The 18406-nt window shown below is 40.4% G+C and overlaps 2 protein-coding genes across 5 annotated transcripts; both read right to left on the bottom strand.

The window, feature by feature from the left end:
- Positions 1-6146: 6146 nt before the first annotated feature.
- LOC134865487 (C-X-C chemokine receptor type 4-like) lies at positions 6147-7868 on the bottom strand. Its single transcript, XM_063885028.1, has 4 exons — positions 7754-7868; positions 7427-7635; positions 7051-7334; positions 6147-6952 (listed from the first exon to the last, which is right to left on the bottom strand). The coding sequence occupies exons 1-4, from the start codon at positions 7766-7768 to the stop codon at positions 6357-6359; spliced, it is 1104 nt and encodes a 367-aa protein (XP_063741098.1). The 5' UTR covers positions 7769-7868; the 3' UTR covers positions 6147-6356.
- Positions 7869-11095: 3227 nt separating this feature from the next.
- On the bottom strand, positions 11096-15202 carry si:ch211-227n13.3 (uncharacterized). Of its 4 annotated transcripts, none has more exons than XM_063885184.1 (6): positions 15078-15148; positions 14420-14473; positions 13435-13922; positions 12753-12828; positions 12053-12181; positions 11096-11960 (listed from the first exon to the last, which is right to left on the bottom strand). In XM_063885184.1, the coding sequence occupies exons 2-6, from the start codon at positions 14455-14457 to the stop codon at positions 11570-11572; spliced, it is 1122 nt and encodes a 373-aa protein (XP_063741254.1). In that variant the 5' UTR covers positions 14458-14473; positions 15078-15148; the 3' UTR covers positions 11096-11569. The 4 variants fall into 4 exon arrangements, with proteins under 4 accessions (XP_063741254.1, XP_063741253.1, XP_063741256.1 ...); XM_063885183.1 differs by having other exon boundaries at positions 14915-15143; XM_063885186.1 differs by lacking the exon at positions 14420-14473 and having other exon boundaries at positions 15078-15202.
- Between the last annotated feature and the right edge of the window lie 3204 nt (positions 15203-18406).

The raw sequence follows: 18406 nt of genomic DNA, 5'->3' as shown, positions 1-18406 counted from the left end.
AATATCCAGAGAAAGGCTAATGTAATGGTAAACAATTTATTACGTACAAACTTTGACAAAAATACAATGAAATTTGGATTCATGGGTGCTGATTAATTTCTAAAATATGAACGTTTTTTTGTTGTTGCTGTGATTAAGATGTCACCATTGCAATCCCAATACAAGGAGCTGATGGTGGATTTCAGACGGCATCAACACTCTGCTCCCACACCAGTGAACTTCAGGGAGAAGACTTCGAGATTGTGAGATATTACAAGTAACTGGGTGTTCATCTGAACAATAAACTGGACTGGTTGGATAATTGCACTGCTCTCTAAAAGAAAGGACAGAGCAGACTGTATCTTCTGAGGAGACTGGGGTATTTTGGGGTGCAGGGGGCGCTCTTGCAGACCTTGTATTACTCTGTGGTGGCATCAGCCATCCTCTGTCTATGGTGTGGTCTGCTGGGGCTGCAGCATCTCGGCTAACAGGGGCATATCTACAGGGGGGCAAGGAGGGGCAGTTGCCCCCCTAACTTTTGTGTCCCTAAAACTGTCTGTAGAAACAAACCTACACTATGTCGTCAAGCTTTTCAAGCAATGTAACAAGCAATACATTAACTAAAAGTGAATCTTTTAAAATAAAATCTGAGGCCCTGTATACACGTGGAGCGGCGTTCACACAGACAGCAGCTCACACAGCTGCAGAGAGATGGGCAACCAAGCAGTCCCAGCATCTGAAGGTGGATCAGTTTTCACTGGGAGCATTTCCCCTTCGACTAGTCTGGATTTTCCGAAAGATGAAAGCTTGAAACTAAATATGAAAAACTCTCCAGTTTGAATCGATAACGTTTAACAGACGGTTGCTGTTTCGGCTGTTTCATTACAAAATACAACACAGTGACAGTACTTTAAAATCCACGTGAGTTGCTCTCACACAGGTTACATCCTTTACCGTCAAACTGGGATAATACAAAGTAACAGTTTAAACACAGATGCCTGTGTGTGTAACGTTTGATAAATACTTCCTGATTTTATATTTATTACAGGCTACTTATTAGCTACATGGCCCTAACGTGTAAAGTAATACAATCATCTTAACAACTGCTTTTCACTTTGAAACTCTTGCAGGCCAGAGTAGTTGGAGTGATTCAACTCAACAAAAAGATATATCTGAGAAGTGGTCAGGATATATTTATCCTGACCACTTCTCAGATATAAGATGTAAGATGAAAAGAGAGTTCACTGGAGAGACCAGGAGGGTCAGAGCAGGAGAAGGCCGGGAGGATATGAAGACATTAGTGAAAAAGAAGAAATGAATGTGAGGAATAAAGATGTGATATCAGACTCAGATTTTTTTTTTAGGGTAGCCTTCTTGTATTAAACATGAGTATAGTCTGCGATTTTTTACTTTATTTTTTGGTTTGTCTGAACATCTTGTTCCTCTTGTTCATTTAGAACACTTGTATTTGGGCATGAGATAACAATACATAGGTAATACGGTATATACAGCATAAAATCCTTCGTACTGTCTGCCCTCCCATCACACCCTGCCATGACCTCTTGTCCCACCTTTGCCGTTCCATGTAAAATATTCTTGAGCTCCCACAGTATGCTGTTGACAGGAAGAGATTGAACTGACTGATAAAAAAGGCCAGCTCTGTCCTGGGGAGTCCTCTGGACACTGTGGGGCGGCTGGAGAATGGCAGCCAAGCCAGCCTCCCCGCTGGACAATGTGTCCCACCCCCTCCAGAACACCATTCCGAAACTGTGTGGTTTCTGCAGTGACAGGCTGCTGCACCCGCGGTTTCTCACAAATGAAGATTAAAGCCAAACATATTTTGATAATATTTTAGATTTGAAAATTTATACATTTTCAACATGATATATAATTAAATGTGATTGCAGCTACATTATACAGTGTGTTTATCATTCATTACTTGTTTGTGGTTGCCTAATAAGAGAGGTTATATTTGTTGAAAAGGCCTAAATGAATGCTTAAAATGTCCTTGTATCTGCACATTATGCTATGTATTTATCTACTTTATTTGCAAAAAGTCTGCAAACAGCTTCTGAAGGATAAAGTCCAAGCCCCATCTATGACCAACACGCATTTCTACCCTGTTATTCCATTAATGTCTATTTCTGCTCCCACATTATTCACACATCTCCACCTGCTGAGGGCAATACAAACGCTCCCGGCGGGCTATTGGTTTCACCTGTCACATTGTATGAATCAACCAGGAACAAAGCAGGAAGTTGTTGCTGGCCATTTGGATTCAAACCAGTCTTTCTCTCCCTCTTTAATTCATCTTTTGTCTTGACCCCTGGTTTTCCCACGATTGTTCAGCAGCAGGAAGCTCAGCTTGTCTGAATATGAGAGGACCGGACCATCTGTAGGCGCACACACACACACACACACACACACACACACACACACACACACACACACACACACACACACACACACACACACACACACACACACACACACAGACACTTCCCCTAACACTCACATGTGCCACAAGTGCATCAATGAATGTCAGCAACAACATTTTTTATGTACAATCAATAAATTCACACACACACACACACACACACACACACACACACACACACACACACACACACACACACACACACACACACACACACACACACACACACACACACACACACACACACACACACAGAACAGAAGTAAGGATTAATCATAGTCTGTAGTAAAACTCAGTTGAAACAGGTGAAAAAGGACACGATGGGAACAAACAGTTGTAAAAGCTGCAGGATATGTCAAGAAGAGGAGAGAGATGGTTTACATGAGTCGTTTCCTGGTGTATTTGTATCCACACATTGTCATTGTTTTAGTGGTGTACTCCCTCACACTGGACTTGAAATAAAACAGTGACCCGAGTTGAAGTGCCTTTAAGTTCATGGGTGATCACTTTCATGCTGGAAGAAAAGAGCATGGACTGTAGCCTTTTTCAATACATGGCGATCTAAAGAACAATGTAGCATGACATTTATGCGGGACCGCAACCAAGCAGCATTTCAGCATTTTTCTGACTGGCAAAGTAAGTAAGTCAAGTTTAGCGTGTGTTACTGAAGACCGAAGGCAAACATCCCCCTTAAATAGGGGTTCGGCAACAAACACATCTCCCATAATTTGACAACAAGTTACAAGCAACATGACATGTGTCACAGTAACTCTTCTCTATTTAGGCAGGCAAACCCATTTTTACATTGCACACACATGCCACGTACATTTGAGTGACATCACAACTTAAAGATAAATCACATGCTAAATTTAAAAGAAAAGAAAAAACATGTTCTGCTTCTCTCTCTTCTCTCTCTCTCTCTCTCTCTCTCTCTCTCTCTCTCTCTCTCTCTCTCTCTCTCTCTCTCTCACTCTGTGTGTGCTTGTGTGGATTGTATTGAAGGGTTTTGAACATGTAAATGTTCTGCAAGGCTAAAATTGCTGAAGGAGTTTTTTTCTCCCACATATTCCTCCCCTGCCTCAAACGCCTCGATTATAGTCCTTTGTTTACTAAGTGACATCACATCGTCACATTTGCCCTTCTATTGGCTATCGCTCCAACACATTGTACATGACAGGCTAAGGGCCGGGACATCTTTTAACGGTTTACGAATCACAATAGGGACAGCCAGCTAACCAATCAGAGCAGACTGGGCTCTAGTTTCAGACAGAGGGTGAAAAGAGGTGCTGCAGCTTTTTGAAAATTATAGCATGGAAACATGTCACAGTAGATGCACAAATGCAATTATGAAACCTGGAAATTAGCACAATAGGGCCTCTATAATATACATTTGGGGTCTCCTTTCACTATGGCTTAAAATCAATAAAAATGAAGTTACTGCTTGGTTATAGGTCATATTCATTTTTATTTGATCATGTTTTTGGTCAAGTCTTTCAAGTCTTTTTGGAATAAATATTCTCAATTTGGTGACTAATGGAAAAGAAAAGACTGAGGGTGTATGGTTTGCTAAACTGTAACACGTGTAATCATAACAGAGGGTGGTGAAAACTGCTCAACACATCACCAGGACAGAGCTGCCATCCATGGAGGACCTCTACACCCAGCGGTGTAGGAAGAAGGCCGGTAGGATATTAAAGGACCCCCATCACCCCAGCAACAATCTGTTCTGTCTGCTGCCGTCTGGCAGACGGTACCGCAGCATCCGGACCAAGACCACCAGACTCAGAGACAGTTTTATACCACAGGCTATAAGACTGCTGAACTCCTGAGCTCTGTGAATGTCTACTCACATCTGTTTATAGTACACACATACATATATATATATATATATATATATATATATATATATATATATATATTATACACATCTGCCATACATATCTGTTTATAGTACACACATAAATATATATATATTATACACATCTACCATACATATCTGTTTATAGTACACATATCTATATATTATACATATCTGCCATATACATCTGTTTATACATAATATATGCATCTGCCCATACCTCCTCATTCAACAGTGTAAAGTGTTTAAATACTCTTAATGTATTTCACATATGTATACATTTCACATCCTCAAATCTTTATTGTTGTTATTGTAAATATTCTTCTCTCTTTTTGCACTATTTTATTTATCTTATTTTCACCATGTATGTTGAGTTGTTGGAGGAGCATGGGACATAAGATTTTCATTGCCAACATATACGTTGTATAAGCTGTGTATTTGACCAATAAAACCTTGAAACCTTGAAACGTGTGATCGTAACATGTGTAATCAAAATCTAAAACTTGGAGCAACAAAAGCAACATTTCAAATATGATCACGAATTGATCATAATAAGATAAGATAAAAATGACTTTATTAATCCTAGACTGGGAAATGTTTGTGTTGCAACAGCATAAACGTGTTCATATAAGGACAACATCATTCTGACTTTTGACACTTTAAAGATCTACTATCTGCATGTTAACACATCATCATTTTACTTGTTCAATCCCGATGTCCTTCAGTGTCTCTCGTGCTTGTTGGTAAACTGATTTATACTATAACAGTTCTGTGTGTTGGTGAGGGAAGAGGTTTTCTGTTGTTTGATTGTTTTAGCTGCTTGTTTTTCCTAAAATGAGCTGCAGCAGGAAGTCTTTCCTGTTTTGGATACACTATGAATAGAAGAGAATTGTGTGAGTGTGTGTATGTATGTGTGTGAATGACAGCTATAGAGAGAGAGACAGGGAACAAAATATGTGAAAAGGTACTGTAGCTGTATGTTTTCCTCAGTACATTGACTACGAATGAAGTGATTGCACACACATTTCTGCATATATGAAACCCATGAGAGTTACAGTGATGCCACATCAAGACTTCATTTTAATGCTTACTAACTGTATTATTCCTATTTTCTCTCACAACTCTCATCTTTATCCTCATCTCTGCTCCAGGAAACAGGACACAGTAAACTTCCAGCTTCTGTTTCTCACACTTCCAAGTGGAAGTAGGCATGTGGGAAGTGCTTTGTATGTGTGTGTGTGCATTTGAGTACTGGAAAAATGGACCTCCTGACCCCTTTATGCTCCCTTCTCTCTCACGTAGAAAAAAACAAACTGTTTATATCATCATTGTTGATCTGCACAACCATGACAGTGACAAACACACAAAAACATGTGTCTCAGATACACCTGGCTAGCCCCCCCTTCCCATTTCAAAAAAAAGAAGAAAAAAGCACAGTTTCACTTTTCAAAAGAACTTCAATGTGCCCATGCTCCGGATCACTGGATTCAGGTGGCAGGTAGCGGCTGAGTGATCATGAATCAATACAAATGAAAACAGGCTGGTAATACAGATAGGAACACGCTGTTTTTCAACTTCTGTGTATTCTATGTTTCTATGTAACCACCCAATCTGCCATTTTTTGCCACCTCGGAAACTGCTGGCAGCTGTCAGTACCTTTCCTGTCCCATTGCAATGTGTTTTCTATGGTAAAGAGTCGGCCATCTCATTAGCTTGTTTGGTAGACTCTGAAATGTTTGTGTAGTTTCGGCTGTATAGTAATTATATTTACGATATCTATATCACCAAATGAGAGGTATGTGGTTCATTGGTTAAAGTACAAGACAGAAATTTGAAACCTATTTCACAACAAAAGACATTTTCACACATATGGGTATTTTTATATTTTATTAAAAACATCTACCTTAACACAACAGAACCAAATCATTTCTAATAACAGTATTTACAAGAGAACCCCCACATTGAGGGAGAAGACAAGTCATAAACCAGCAGACTGCTCCTTACTTTCTCAGACCTTTTGTTTAATTGTCCTTAAACACACACATATATACACAGTATATATATATACAACACAAGCAAACACTAGCTGGAGTGTAAACTGGAGGACTCGGACTCCGTGGTGGTGGAGGCCCCTGGGCGTCTTCTTGGTAAAATCTTCAAACTTGAGGCCCGGCTCAGAGTGAGGGCTCTTCGCGCCGAACTCTTGAACCCGGCCCCCAGGAAGGCGTACAGCAGTGGGTTCAGGCAGCAGTGTGCAAAGGCCATGGGCTCAGCCACCGCTAGCCACACGCCCAGGACGGCCTCCAGTGTGCAGCCGCGAGGCAGGACCTCCAGGCGCAGCAGGGCGTCCACAGAGATGCCCACTCCGTAGGGCAGCCAGCACACAAAGAAGCAGAGAACCAAAGCGATGGTGGTTCTGACTGCTCGCCGCTTCTGCCTCTGGCCCCCGAGCGGGCCTCGAGTCAGTCTGGTGACTATGACGCAGTAACACACCAGGAGGACAAGGCCCGGGATCAGCAGACCCACCAGGACCAGCTGGAGACGGAAGACTGCAACCCAGATAGGAGCGTTGTCTGCTGGGTAGAACCGCTGGCACAGAGTGGCACCTTCTCCTCCCTCCTGAGTCCTGGCAAACACCAAGTCCGGCACTGCCAGGAGGCCAGCAGGCAACCACGCACCTGTAGAAGTAGAAGAAACAAAACCATAAGAGACTTTGGGAGAAAGGACAAAGAAGAGGAGAATTGCATGGGGAAAAATAAAGTCTGTCAACACTCACCCACATACACCAGCCTGTGTGCCAGCAGCTGCCTCAGCCCACCCGTGTTGGTGTCCGTGGCTCGGACCACTGCCAGGTAGCGGTCTAAGCTGATGAAAGCTAGGATGAGCACGCTGCCGTACAAGTTGACTGTGTAGATAACGTGCACACCGATGCAGGTGACTGCCCCGAAGCGCCAGTCGGCCAGGGCTGAGTCCACGGCCCAGAAAGGCAGCGCCAGCACAAAGAGGAGATCAGCGGCTGAGAGATGGAGGCGATACCGGTCTGTGAGGCTGCACTTTGACCTGTAGACCAACAGAGGAGGGCAGACCATTAAGCTTACTGGTCAAGCACACAAAGAAATTCACCAGATCACCAACAGTAATCGTCATCTCACCTGCGTTGGCAGCCCAGCACAATGACGACGAGCCCGTTTCCTGTGATTCCCAGGATGAAGATGAGGGCGTAGACTACAGGCAAGAAGACCTGCTGAAGGTCAGCAGTCATGACGTGCTCCACGTCACAGGGCTCCTCCAGATCCCCCGCCAGTTCCCCAGAGCCAGAACCGGAGCCTGTGTCATTGAGGTCGTAGTCGAAGAAGATATGCTGTGGAGACAATGATGATAAAAGAAAGGAAGGATAAGGAAAAAGCAACCGACTGATTGTAAACAAAGATGTGTGAATCTACTTAAAAGCTTTATTTGACTACACATCACAAACTTACCTCATAGTAAGACATGACGGAGGCAGTCCCTCTCCTCTGTAGAGTGAAGTTGAGATTTCTGTCTGCAGGGGATATATAGTTGTGCTCATGCTCCTCCCCCAAACACTGCAACACATCTGTGTTCCTGCTGAAATGTTTTTCCTGTTTTCGAGGTGTCAGGTGCTGATAATGGTTCTATGACAGGATGCTGTGCTGTGCGTGTGCACTACTTGAATTGTTTTGGCCCTGAGACCTCTGGTTTGTCATGATCACAACCTATTGGCAAAAGGAAAGACTGTCGATGAGAAACAGACTGTGTGTATTTGTGTGTGTGTGTGTGTGTGTGTGTGTGTGTGTGTGTGTGTGTGTGTGTGTGTGTCTCCAAACTAAACGCTCTCTGCACAAGCAGCAGAATTTACAACTACCAGAGTGTGAACACACTTTTTGTCTCTTTTGTGATGCATACTAGCACAGGAGACGAGAAGTCAATTGGAGATGATAATCAGCAGTGTTTGCTTTAAGAGTTCCTCAAATCTGTCACTATCAGGAACACATGAGTGTGTTATAAGGGTATTAACTTTCCCAGGGCTGAATAACAACATGTTTTTAATTTCGGTGTGAGCTAGAGGAGCACATCCTTTTGAAAAGTGAAACTGGACTTTTACAGTGTAAACTATAAATAGAAGATTCACCATATTTAAGGTTTTGAGGATATCTTTTTTGGCTTATTACCATTATACCTATTACTGTATGTAATATGCATGTAAGTAAGTCTTTCATGTAATTGAATTCCAGAGGTGGGAAGTAACTTAGTGTTGGAGCTATAAATTGCCTTATATTATTTTATAATTTATTTAGTTGCTGTTTTTGTTTATAATGAATATATTATTATTATTATTATTATTATTATAATTATAATTATTATAATTATTATTATTATTTAGCCTGGTTATTTAAGTTATTTAAATTTGTTTATATGCTTTTATTTTGAAGGCATGTCTGGGCACTGGGTGATTAGGGCACCTAGTGTAATTGTGTGTATTGGAGACAGGTGGTATGGTAGCGGAGCAACAGACGGCAAATAGATTTTTACCAGCCGGATAGATTCAGGCATACAGGAGAGCCATAGGAAAGGCTATAGACAAGCAAGTTTGGAAACTGTGTTCTTTGTTGATTGATATGACAAATAAACTCACAGACGGTGAAGTGTCTGGACTCGGATCATTTTCCCCTGCGTAAGATTCGCTATCTGGTGCCTCAGCGGCAGTTTAGTTTTAATTAATTTTATTTTATAGATTATAAGATTTTGGCCGCTACACAAATTCACAAGCTACCCTGCAGCATACAAAGTCATTAAAACTAGCTGCACCGTTACCAGCTTTGAGAACACTTGAATGATCAATAATTACAATCAAAACATACAATATATAACTGTATTGTATATTGTAACAGAGTATTTCTACACTCTGGTATTTTTACTTAAGTACAAGATCTATTTCTCCCACCTCTGTTGAATTCACGTATTATTATGTTAACTGTGATGGCCCACTGGCAGATGCAGACATAATACAATGCTTTCCATAATGTACACGTTCACTGGGCAAAATAAGACAAATACATTAACTTTGGTTACAAATATTAGGCTGTGATATTAATTTCAAAGCCTTTTTCTATCGATAAACAAACACGTGCCAATATCATGATTCATAGGCCTACTATGATTTTGAATACAATTATTGATGAAGAGAAATTGTTTCAAATAAATGATTTAAAATGCATTATTAAACCTAAAATAAATAAGGAATTAAAGATGCTAATATCTGCCTGTTTAGATTAATGAAATATTGAATTAAAAAAAGAAAAAGCAAAAACTTAAATATTCTTATTTGTCACCTCATTTACTCATGATGCTGTCTATTAAGTTGTATAATTGTTTTGATTTAAAGAACATTTTTTATTCCAATTGAAATAAACAGCTGATGAAGAGATATATTTTTTTAAATGATTTAGTGTTTTTTTATTTTATAGTTATAAAGGCATTTAACTATTATGAATGTTTGAGTTACTTATAATGAAACTGTATTATCTACATCCTTAGTTGGTCAGCAGACACATTTCCTGTCTTGGCACTCGCCGTTTTGATTTGAAATCCCAATCCTCTAAAAGTACGATAATCCCGTGAGTAAACAGCCACACGTCCCAAAACAAACTCTGTCAAGACCCAACTCTCAGTCCCTTATCTCTTGCTCCTTTTCCACACCCTTCCTCCACATTCACTTGTATCAGCACAAATTTCGGAAAACAAAATTGCTGAGTTAAAGAAACAACTTATCCTCATCAAACTATTTAGACAACTTGGTGAACATAATTGCTGGGGCCTTCTGAACAGTAAACTAGTTTTAAATCAGATCCTTTCCAATATGAAAATTGCTTAAGTTTTTGCATGGCTATACTTCTTTTCAATTATGTAAAGAAACTCTAACTTGCCTCTTTGCTCCAGCGTCACCTTCCCCGAAAGGTTAAAAATACAATGCAAGTAGCTTAAAAGGATGTTATCAGACATGCTCCTCCCATTTATATATAAGTGATATCATTTGGATTTATTAAAGACCAATTTATACAACTCAAACTTATTTACTGTAAACTGTTTGATATCACTCAATACATGAATGTATAAGCTATAAATTGACATGGTTGGAACCATATTTGTAACACAAGAGCGAGCACCTGACATGAACTGTTACTTGTGCTATTGGAAAGACATTCAACTGGGTTGTCTTTGTGGAACAACCTGCTGCTGCTTGTTTACCATAACCAAGCGAAGGAGAGTAACTTCAGTTTAAGAAGAGGCCCTTATGGAAGGACAACCTGCAGACTGAAATTTCAGATGAAGATTGGCAAAAAGCTTGGGTTGCTGGTCTATTAATACAACTTAAATGAATACAGTAGAAATAGTTGATGCGAACAATTGTCACTCCAGTTGGTTCAAACCGATACAATTAAAATATGAACCTGAAGTAGCATAGTATGCCCCATTTAAGGTGGGTTTTACATTTCTTATTGTAATAACTTAAAACGTGAGGTCTCATTACAGTAACCAAACAGTAGCAAATAAAGACATTCTTAGTTTTTTTGCTATTACTTATTTAAACAACTGATTTTAAAAATGTATATATATATGTATGGGTGTTTATTGTATAGTATTAACATACATTATATATTTTTATGTAACCTTTCATTTTTGGAAAAAGGAAGGAAAAAGTAGAAGGGATGCTAATGTTAAACAAAATGTTTGAGAGATATTTGCTTATCTATCTTATAAAAAGCAAACAATAATAATGTAAACACACTTAATGGCACAGTTCAGATTCCTTTATTAAGTGGCGCCACCATGTGGGCTTTAACAGAGAGGGTCCAACAACACTGTCAGCTGAAAATAGTTTACACACCCACCACCAGGAATGATCTTTTATTAAAAATACTTTTTTGCAGACAGGTAAAGGATATACTGTGTCCCAAATCTATACTGCCTCCCCCACACAATCCAACTCAAAACGACATTGAATTAGTATGTGGTATTTAAATGGATCTTGAGTTAAATTCGTATAGATAAACCAACTGTAACATACAGTTGTATGTGGAATTAAACTAGTTGATAACAAAAAACATAACATGCAAGTGGTCTACTAAACTCAGAAACATCAGGAACAAGTATTTAGTCTGCCGTTTAGAAGAGGAAAATAGGAGGGCTAATACGCAAACTCAACAAGTAACAAGCTACATCAGGGCTTGAACACCTTCCTGAAACTTAATTTAAAAAAACACAGAGTCACTTCTCTAACGAGTTTCTCTCACGATCATACTGCTGTTGCCACGCAACTGGGCAAGCAAGTCTCTGAATCCGGACGCTTTTGTTGGTGCTTTCTGCCTGGATGGGTGCTCGCTGGGCTCGGTTATTTCCAGGGAGACCCTGGAGGGGATCAACTCAACCGTCAGATTTGTGTCCGATACATCTTCATCGCTGACTTCTCGATTGATCCGACCTTCGAAGCCAGCACTGCAAATACTGCTCTTTTCGGTGCTGCTTGCACTGGTGTCTAGGAGGTGATTGTTGCTGTGGAGACGCTGCTGCTTCGCGGCACGAGGACCCTGAGAATCAACTCTTCTCCTCTTCACCCTGTTCTTCTTCATCCGTTTCACTGGCTTTCTGACACACCGTCTAAGGTTCCTGACACAAACACCGTTATGAAGTCACTTTTCATGTTAACAAGCTCATTGACCTGCTTTACAATTATAAAAAGATGATGTGTTTTACGTTACCTCTGGAGGAAACTGTGGGGCCTTGAGCAGGCTGGAGATTCCGACTTTCCCAAACATGGCGAGTTTGGCTTTGCGCCATTTTTGGCCTTAAGTCTTTTCTTAACCAGTTTCACATGGATCAGAAGCGTCCTATTAAAATAGAGCAGTTATAAGGAGCTGAGAGCATTTGAATTTGCATGGCTACAGGCGCATTAATATTTGTAAAACAGACGAGACCTACTGTATATTATTATCCCAAATGTTTCCAATAACTTTCAAACCTAGAGAAATCTGCAATTTTAGGTTAATGGACCATTTTATTCAGGCATATGTAGTGGGAATGTATCCCCTTTGAGCATTCCTTAGCATAGTTGTTTTATTGCTGTATATTTAACATTTTGAAAGATTTGAGTCATGGAACATTTGGATTTAAAGTAATAAGATAAAATAAGCTGAGCAAACATTAGCTTTAGGTTGACGGCATTGGAGAAACGCTGATTTTTAACGTGCCATGTTCTATTCAGTGGTTTTGGCGATGTAAAAATCTCCCTACAATTTGGCACCCGAGTAAAAATAGAAAACACTGAAGGAGAAGATGAATGCATAACTCCAGTGATCCTATGCAACTTCCACCAAACTCTGTCTTTTGTTATTGTTTTGATTGAGAAACACATTGAGGCAGATCATTACCCATTGTGTAACCACATGCATACAGTCTTACCCTGTTTTATTAGGCAGCTTCCTCGGTCTCCAGCTCTTGATCAGAACCCACTGGTCACATGTCAGGGACTTGGGATCTTAAGGACAAACAGAGAGAGGTTAAACATGTTCACAGTGTGCGCTGCAGAGATGCTCGATTTGATTCACTCCTGTGACTCCTGTAGCCTGTGTAAATGTGAAAAACAAATAAAAACAACAGTGCAAACCTAGTAACGAAACTGGCTTTGGAGGACAAAACCCCTGAGGTTATTCTATGATTACAGAGCTAGTTGACACAAAAGGAAAATATAAAACGATATAGTATTCATAAATCAATACAAGCATATGGTTTAGAATCAACTTCATTGGACACGTTGAATCAACTTTAACTTAATAAAAAGATGCAGGCCTCAATAGAAAAAAATGTTTACTCTGAGCCTTCATTTACAGCAACTGCCTGATTACTTTTATTGTAGTTGCAAATATTTGGAAATCACCATTTCCCTACAAGGCTGGCTGATGGCATGCCAGTAAGGCCTTTGTGTTTCTGACAGTCACTAAACTTTAATAAAATCTTATATTTATCATATTTACAATACCTATACTGTATATTCTCAGTGTACTAATATTTGAGGTGAACACAGTCACATTTCCCCACACATAGATTACATTCTGTTGCTTAAACAAAGAATAAGTGCACTCACCATTTTCCAGGAGTTTGTCTTTCATTGGTCTTTTCAACTTCTTTGCCTTCGTGAAGAGGCTCCTACAGGTTTTGCACAAGCCCTGTGAGAGAAGCTGTTTCCTTGGAAAGGCATTAGGGGGGAGAGAAGGACCAGAAACGATACTGCTGGCAACAGAGATGCAGTCTTCATCTGAATCATCCACTCCTTCATCAGTCCCCTCTACAAACCTCTCTTCTTCCTCCTTGCCGACACCTTTAGCTTGATGTCTGCTGTTAATAATGTCAAGGATGTCGCGGTCCCTCCACTCATCTGCGTGGACTTTGCTGCCACTAGTTTCTGTTTTCTTCAGCCCCTTCCTCTGTCTCTTAGCCTTCGATTTGTGCATGATAAATTCTTCATTAGGGCTGGGGCTTCTCTGGCCTCTCTTCTTGGGGCCTCTTTTTAGTAGGCTTGAGGAGCCTTGGGTCAACATGGATCTTTTCCACTTGAGACAATACTCAAAAGACCTGTGATAGGGAACAAAACGGTGATGAAAGGCCTACAAGGTATACAATATTTGTATGTCTTCACCAAGCCGCAAAGCTGTATCTCTTTCAACAAGATCTGCAGAACAAGTCCTAAAACACAGACATTTTGCAAGAAAGGAGTTCTGTAGTTGACACAAGCTTAGGAGATTTTATACGTTTAGTTTTAAAAAACATTAAATACCTAAATGATTCATTCTATGCATTTTAAAAATAATGTTGGCTATAGGGCTAAATGAAACTGATGGTGTTACGCCAAACACAAGTTGTGGTTAGGTCATAGTCCAACGTCAGGGTTGATTTGTGAAGATTACCTTTCTGAGAAAAATGTGCAATTATCATAAACTTTTGATTTCAACAATGCTTATTTTTCTTCAATAATTCAGGAACAAATTAAAAAATCCCATTGGCTTTTTGACAAGGAAACCAGTGTGATGCTAACTTCAGTGTTGTCTTCTTTTTCTCCCATGTGGTCTTACCAATGGTATTCTACTCTTCTACTCACTATCTGCCTCATAATGTCAGTGGAAGGCCTACAAAGAGAACAAAACAATTTAATGACAGAAATATTGGGTAGAAAGCACAAGTCCATTTTCTGATGGATCTCAATTGTCAAGTCACTGATTTAAATGATTCAAAATCAAAGACTGGCCTAAAGGGTTGTTGTTGTTTTTTTTTTATCAGTAGAGCATTGTGACATGTTTGTTCTGTAACGCACCACCTATTGTACATGTTGTTTTCACTGCAGATGTGGAACAAATCTTGGGCACAAATAGGCTAACGAAAAAAAACTATTTTATATGCATTTTTGCCTTGAGCCTCCGGCAGTAACATCCTGAAGCACTACTTCCCCTATGTATTTGCCTAAAAATATGTCCATAATCGATATTATTAATACAATCATTTAGCTCTTTTTAGCAAGTTCGCTAAGCAGCCAGTCTAAATACAGTAAACAACAACAGAGAATGAACTACCTTAGCACCAGGATCGGCAGCACTGAAGCTAGGCTATGACTCTAACATTTACTGCTCCTCAGATCGTACACAGTTTACGTGATTAAATATAACATCTACAACTTAAGGAAGCGAGAGGATTACTTGTAAACATACTGGCACAAGCCCTATTAAGCACGCGGACCTGTGTTTTGTTGAGCTCAGGCGGTTACTGTTGGTTTAAAGATGCGCGCGGTGGGCGGAAGAAAAGCGCTGGCTGATTTCTTCTTCTCTCGCTGTGTGGACAAGGAGAGAAATGGCGCCGCCAAGTGTTGATCTTTCAAAAGACAAATTCCGACCATGTTTCTTGAAGATGTTTAATGCTTGTTTGATGCTTTACAATTTATTTGCATTTGTATTTTTCATTAACTTAATGGCTTTATTTTTTAAAAAGCAACTCATTATGAAACACACACAAGTTAGGATTCATGTTTATACATTTAAACTTGTGTGTATAACATGATCAGATGGTTGCAGACAATAATTCATTTATTGTAAAACAGTTCAGAGGCTTAAAGTTCACAGTAAAAGAGCACATTGGACTTTTTAGGGGGGCGTTGTTGGAAAAGAAAGGCACTAGAGTCTCAGATGGACAACTCTGAAATATTTGGACTTCAATGAATCCGCTTGTGGAGAAAGGTTCAAAAGGTTCAAAGGTTTTATTGGTCATATGCACAGCATATACAGCGTATGTTGGCAATGAAAATCTTATATCCCAGGCTCCTCCAACAACTCAACATACACAGTGCAAATAAGATAAATAAAATAGTGCAACAATTAGACAAGAAAATTTACAATAACAACAATAAAGATTTAAGGATGTGTATACATACAGTATGTAGAATACATTTAAAATATTTAAATACACTGTACAGTAATTTAAATACTTTACACTGTTGAATGAGGAGGTATAGACAGATGCATATATTACATATAAGCAGATATTTATGGCAGATATGTATAATATATAGATATGTGTACTATAAACAGATGTGAGTAGACATTCACAGAGCTCAGGAGTTCAGCAGTCTTATAGCCTGTGGTATAAAACTGCCCCTGAGTCTGGTGGTCTTGGGCCGGATGCTGCGGTACCGTCTGCCAGATGGCAGCAGACAAAACAGATTGTTGCTGGGGTGATGGGGGTCCTTTAATATCCAGTAACTGGTGGTTGTTGCTAACGAGGAAGAATCTCTGGATGTGAAAGTCCAACAAGGCCTGGAGAAAACACAAAGAAAAGGTGTTGCATTAAAATCATCAACAAACTTCTATTAAAAATTCCATTACTTAATATCTCATACTGCTATACTGTACGTACAAGTAGGAGGAAGAGGAGCCCTTTGTGTTTCATGAAGGCATCATCACAGTCAGTCAGGTTCATGTTGAGGAATGTGTGCTCAGTCTTTCACACAACGTATCAAAACACCTGTGAGAAGAAGAAGTGAATAGAATGTAAGTTTGAAACCCAGCCTTCAGCTGCCCAGGCTTGATATTTTTAAACAGATACTTTTGTTTACTCAAAGATTATATTTACCAGTGTTTGTCTGGTCCTAGCTGTTCCACTTAGATCCAACCATTACATGGCAGTAGGATAACATCTGCTCAGGTTTCCCTATAGAGGCTGTAGGGGGAGGTTTTACCCCAGCTTTCTGTGGGAATCTGCAGGTGGAGGAGGTGTCTTCAGGCAGCTAGCAAATGCTGCAAGTTGAGGAACACAGCAGTTGACTTTGGGAGGTGTAGATGCAGGTGCATTGTTAGAATCTTCAGGTGGAGCTGGTGGCTGCAGGTTGTTGACAGAGGCTGTGGGTGGAGGTTTGGATGTCAGTGGTCATCGAGGGTTTAGGCACAGCTGCAGGATTCTTACAGAGGATGTAGTGGAGGTTTAGCCGTCAGCTGTTTGCCAGAATCTGCAGGTGGAGGTGGTGGCTGCAGGAGAAACTGGTGGTGGTTGCTGAGATGGGGAGGGGTGATGAAGGTGCAGGATGTGGAGGAGGAGGAAGCATCACTGGTACAGAGCTGTTGTAGAAGGAATTGTCCTGAATCAGCTCCTGGAAGATCTGTAAGTGTAAGGTGTTGCATTTAAATATAATTCATCACCAAACTTCCATTAAAAATCCCAGTACACTCAGAGTGTGTTGTTAAGAAAAATCTCATACTGCCATACTGTACGTGCAAGTTGGAGGAAGAGGAGCTCTTTCTGTTTCATGAAGGCATCATCACCTTCAGTCAGGTTTGAGTCGAGGAGTGTGTGCTCAGTCTTTCACACAGCGTATGGAAACACCTGTGAGAAGAAGAAGTGAACAGACTATAAACAGAAACCCAGCTTTAATAACACAGAAGTATTTTTGCATATTAACTGAAAGACTAGCTGAGTGTGTTTCTCTGGTCCTTGCTGTTCCACTGAGGTCTCCACATGGTGGTAGGATAACATCGGTGCACGTTTCCTTATAGAGGCTGTAGGTGGAGGTTTAGCTTTCTGTTGGGATCTTCAGGCGGAGCTGTCGTCTTCAGGTGGATGTAGGTTGTGAATTTACCGCAACATCTGTCAGAACCTGCAGGTGGAGGCGGCAGCTGCAGATTGCTGACAGAGGCTGTTGGTGGATGTTTCAGACAGCAGTTGTCTGAGAGAGATGTGGACGCAGGTGCAGGTTGCTGACGGAGGCTACAGGTGGAGAGTGATGCAGCAGTTTGTTGGTGAAGCTGATGGTAGAGGATGGAGGCAGCAGAGTGACAGTGGCTGTAGGTGGAGAGGAGTTTGTAATCTCAAAGGCTGTAGCGCAAGGCTGGTGTTTTGTCTTAGGTGGATGGTAGAATAACAGGTGGAGGCTGGAGGGTGGAGCAGGTGATATTGGTTGCTGTTTAGGCTGAAGCTGGATTGAGAAGACTGTTTCAAGCATGAACTGATTCAGAGGAAGACAATTCATTAGTGGTGGGATACATTCAAGATCAACCAAAGGAATGTTAACTCAAACTAAAAACTTACTCTTAACACTGAATACTTAAACTAAACACTTAATTCTTAGCACTAAAAACGTAACACTTAACTCTACACTTATCAAACTTAAACTTAACTGCAATACTTAAAACTACTAAAATGAAGGTTAAACAAGTAAAATAAACTTAAAGCACAGTATTGTTTAGACATGCAGCTTATGTGAGTGTGTCTTAGTGCTTAGCCCTTTTTGCTGGTGGATGTTCGGGCTTTGGTTCACCCGAAACATCCACGTTGTAGAGCGGAGGCTGGACTCCAGCACCATAGGACACGTCCACATGAACCAGACCGTCTTCATCCACTGTCTCTGTGATTATCGGACGGTCCAGTCGCTCCCACAGCTTCTGCTTAATACGACGACCCAGACCCAAACTATATGGACGCAGGCGACCGTTCTGGAACCTGTGAGGAGCAAAGAAATACAAAATAAATCTTTATGATGAAGGAAAATAGAGAGATATATTTTGGAAACTGACACTAATTTG

This window comes from Eleginops maclovinus, chromosome 6 (genome assembly GCF_036324505.1).
Source record: "Eleginops maclovinus isolate JMC-PN-2008 ecotype Puerto Natales chromosome 6, JC_Emac_rtc_rv5, whole genome shotgun sequence".
Classification (NCBI taxonomy): domain Eukaryota; kingdom Metazoa; phylum Chordata; class Actinopteri; order Perciformes; family Eleginopidae; genus Eleginops; species Eleginops maclovinus.
The sequence above is the reverse complement of the archived record's forward strand: the minus strand, read 5'-3'. Positions and strand labels throughout refer to the sequence as shown.

Excerpts from the sequence above, each read along its gene's own strand:
- LOC134865487 (XM_063885028.1), bottom strand. Across the intron at positions 7,335-7,426 it reads GTGCTGGGCTGCCAACGCAG|GTCAAAGTGCAGCCTCACAG; the intron begins GTGAGATGACGA and ends GTTGGTCTACAG. Across the intron at positions 6,953-7,050 it reads ACACAGGCTGGTGTATGTGG|GTGCGTGGTTGCCTGCTGGC; the intron begins GTGAGTGTTGAC and ends CTACTTCTACAG.
- si:ch211-227n13.3 (XM_063885184.1), bottom strand. The coding sequence starts at position 14,457 with ATGAGGCAGATAGTGAGTAGAAGAGTAGAATACCATTG. Across the intron at positions 13,923-14,419 it reads AGAAGAGTAGAATACCATTG|GTCTTTTGAGTATTGTCTCA; the intron begins GTAAGACCACAT and ends TCCCTATCACAG. Across the intron at positions 12,829-13,434 it reads AGACAAACTCCTGGAAAATG|ATCCCAAGTCCCTGACATGT; the intron begins GTGAGTGCACTT and ends TTTGTCCTTAAG.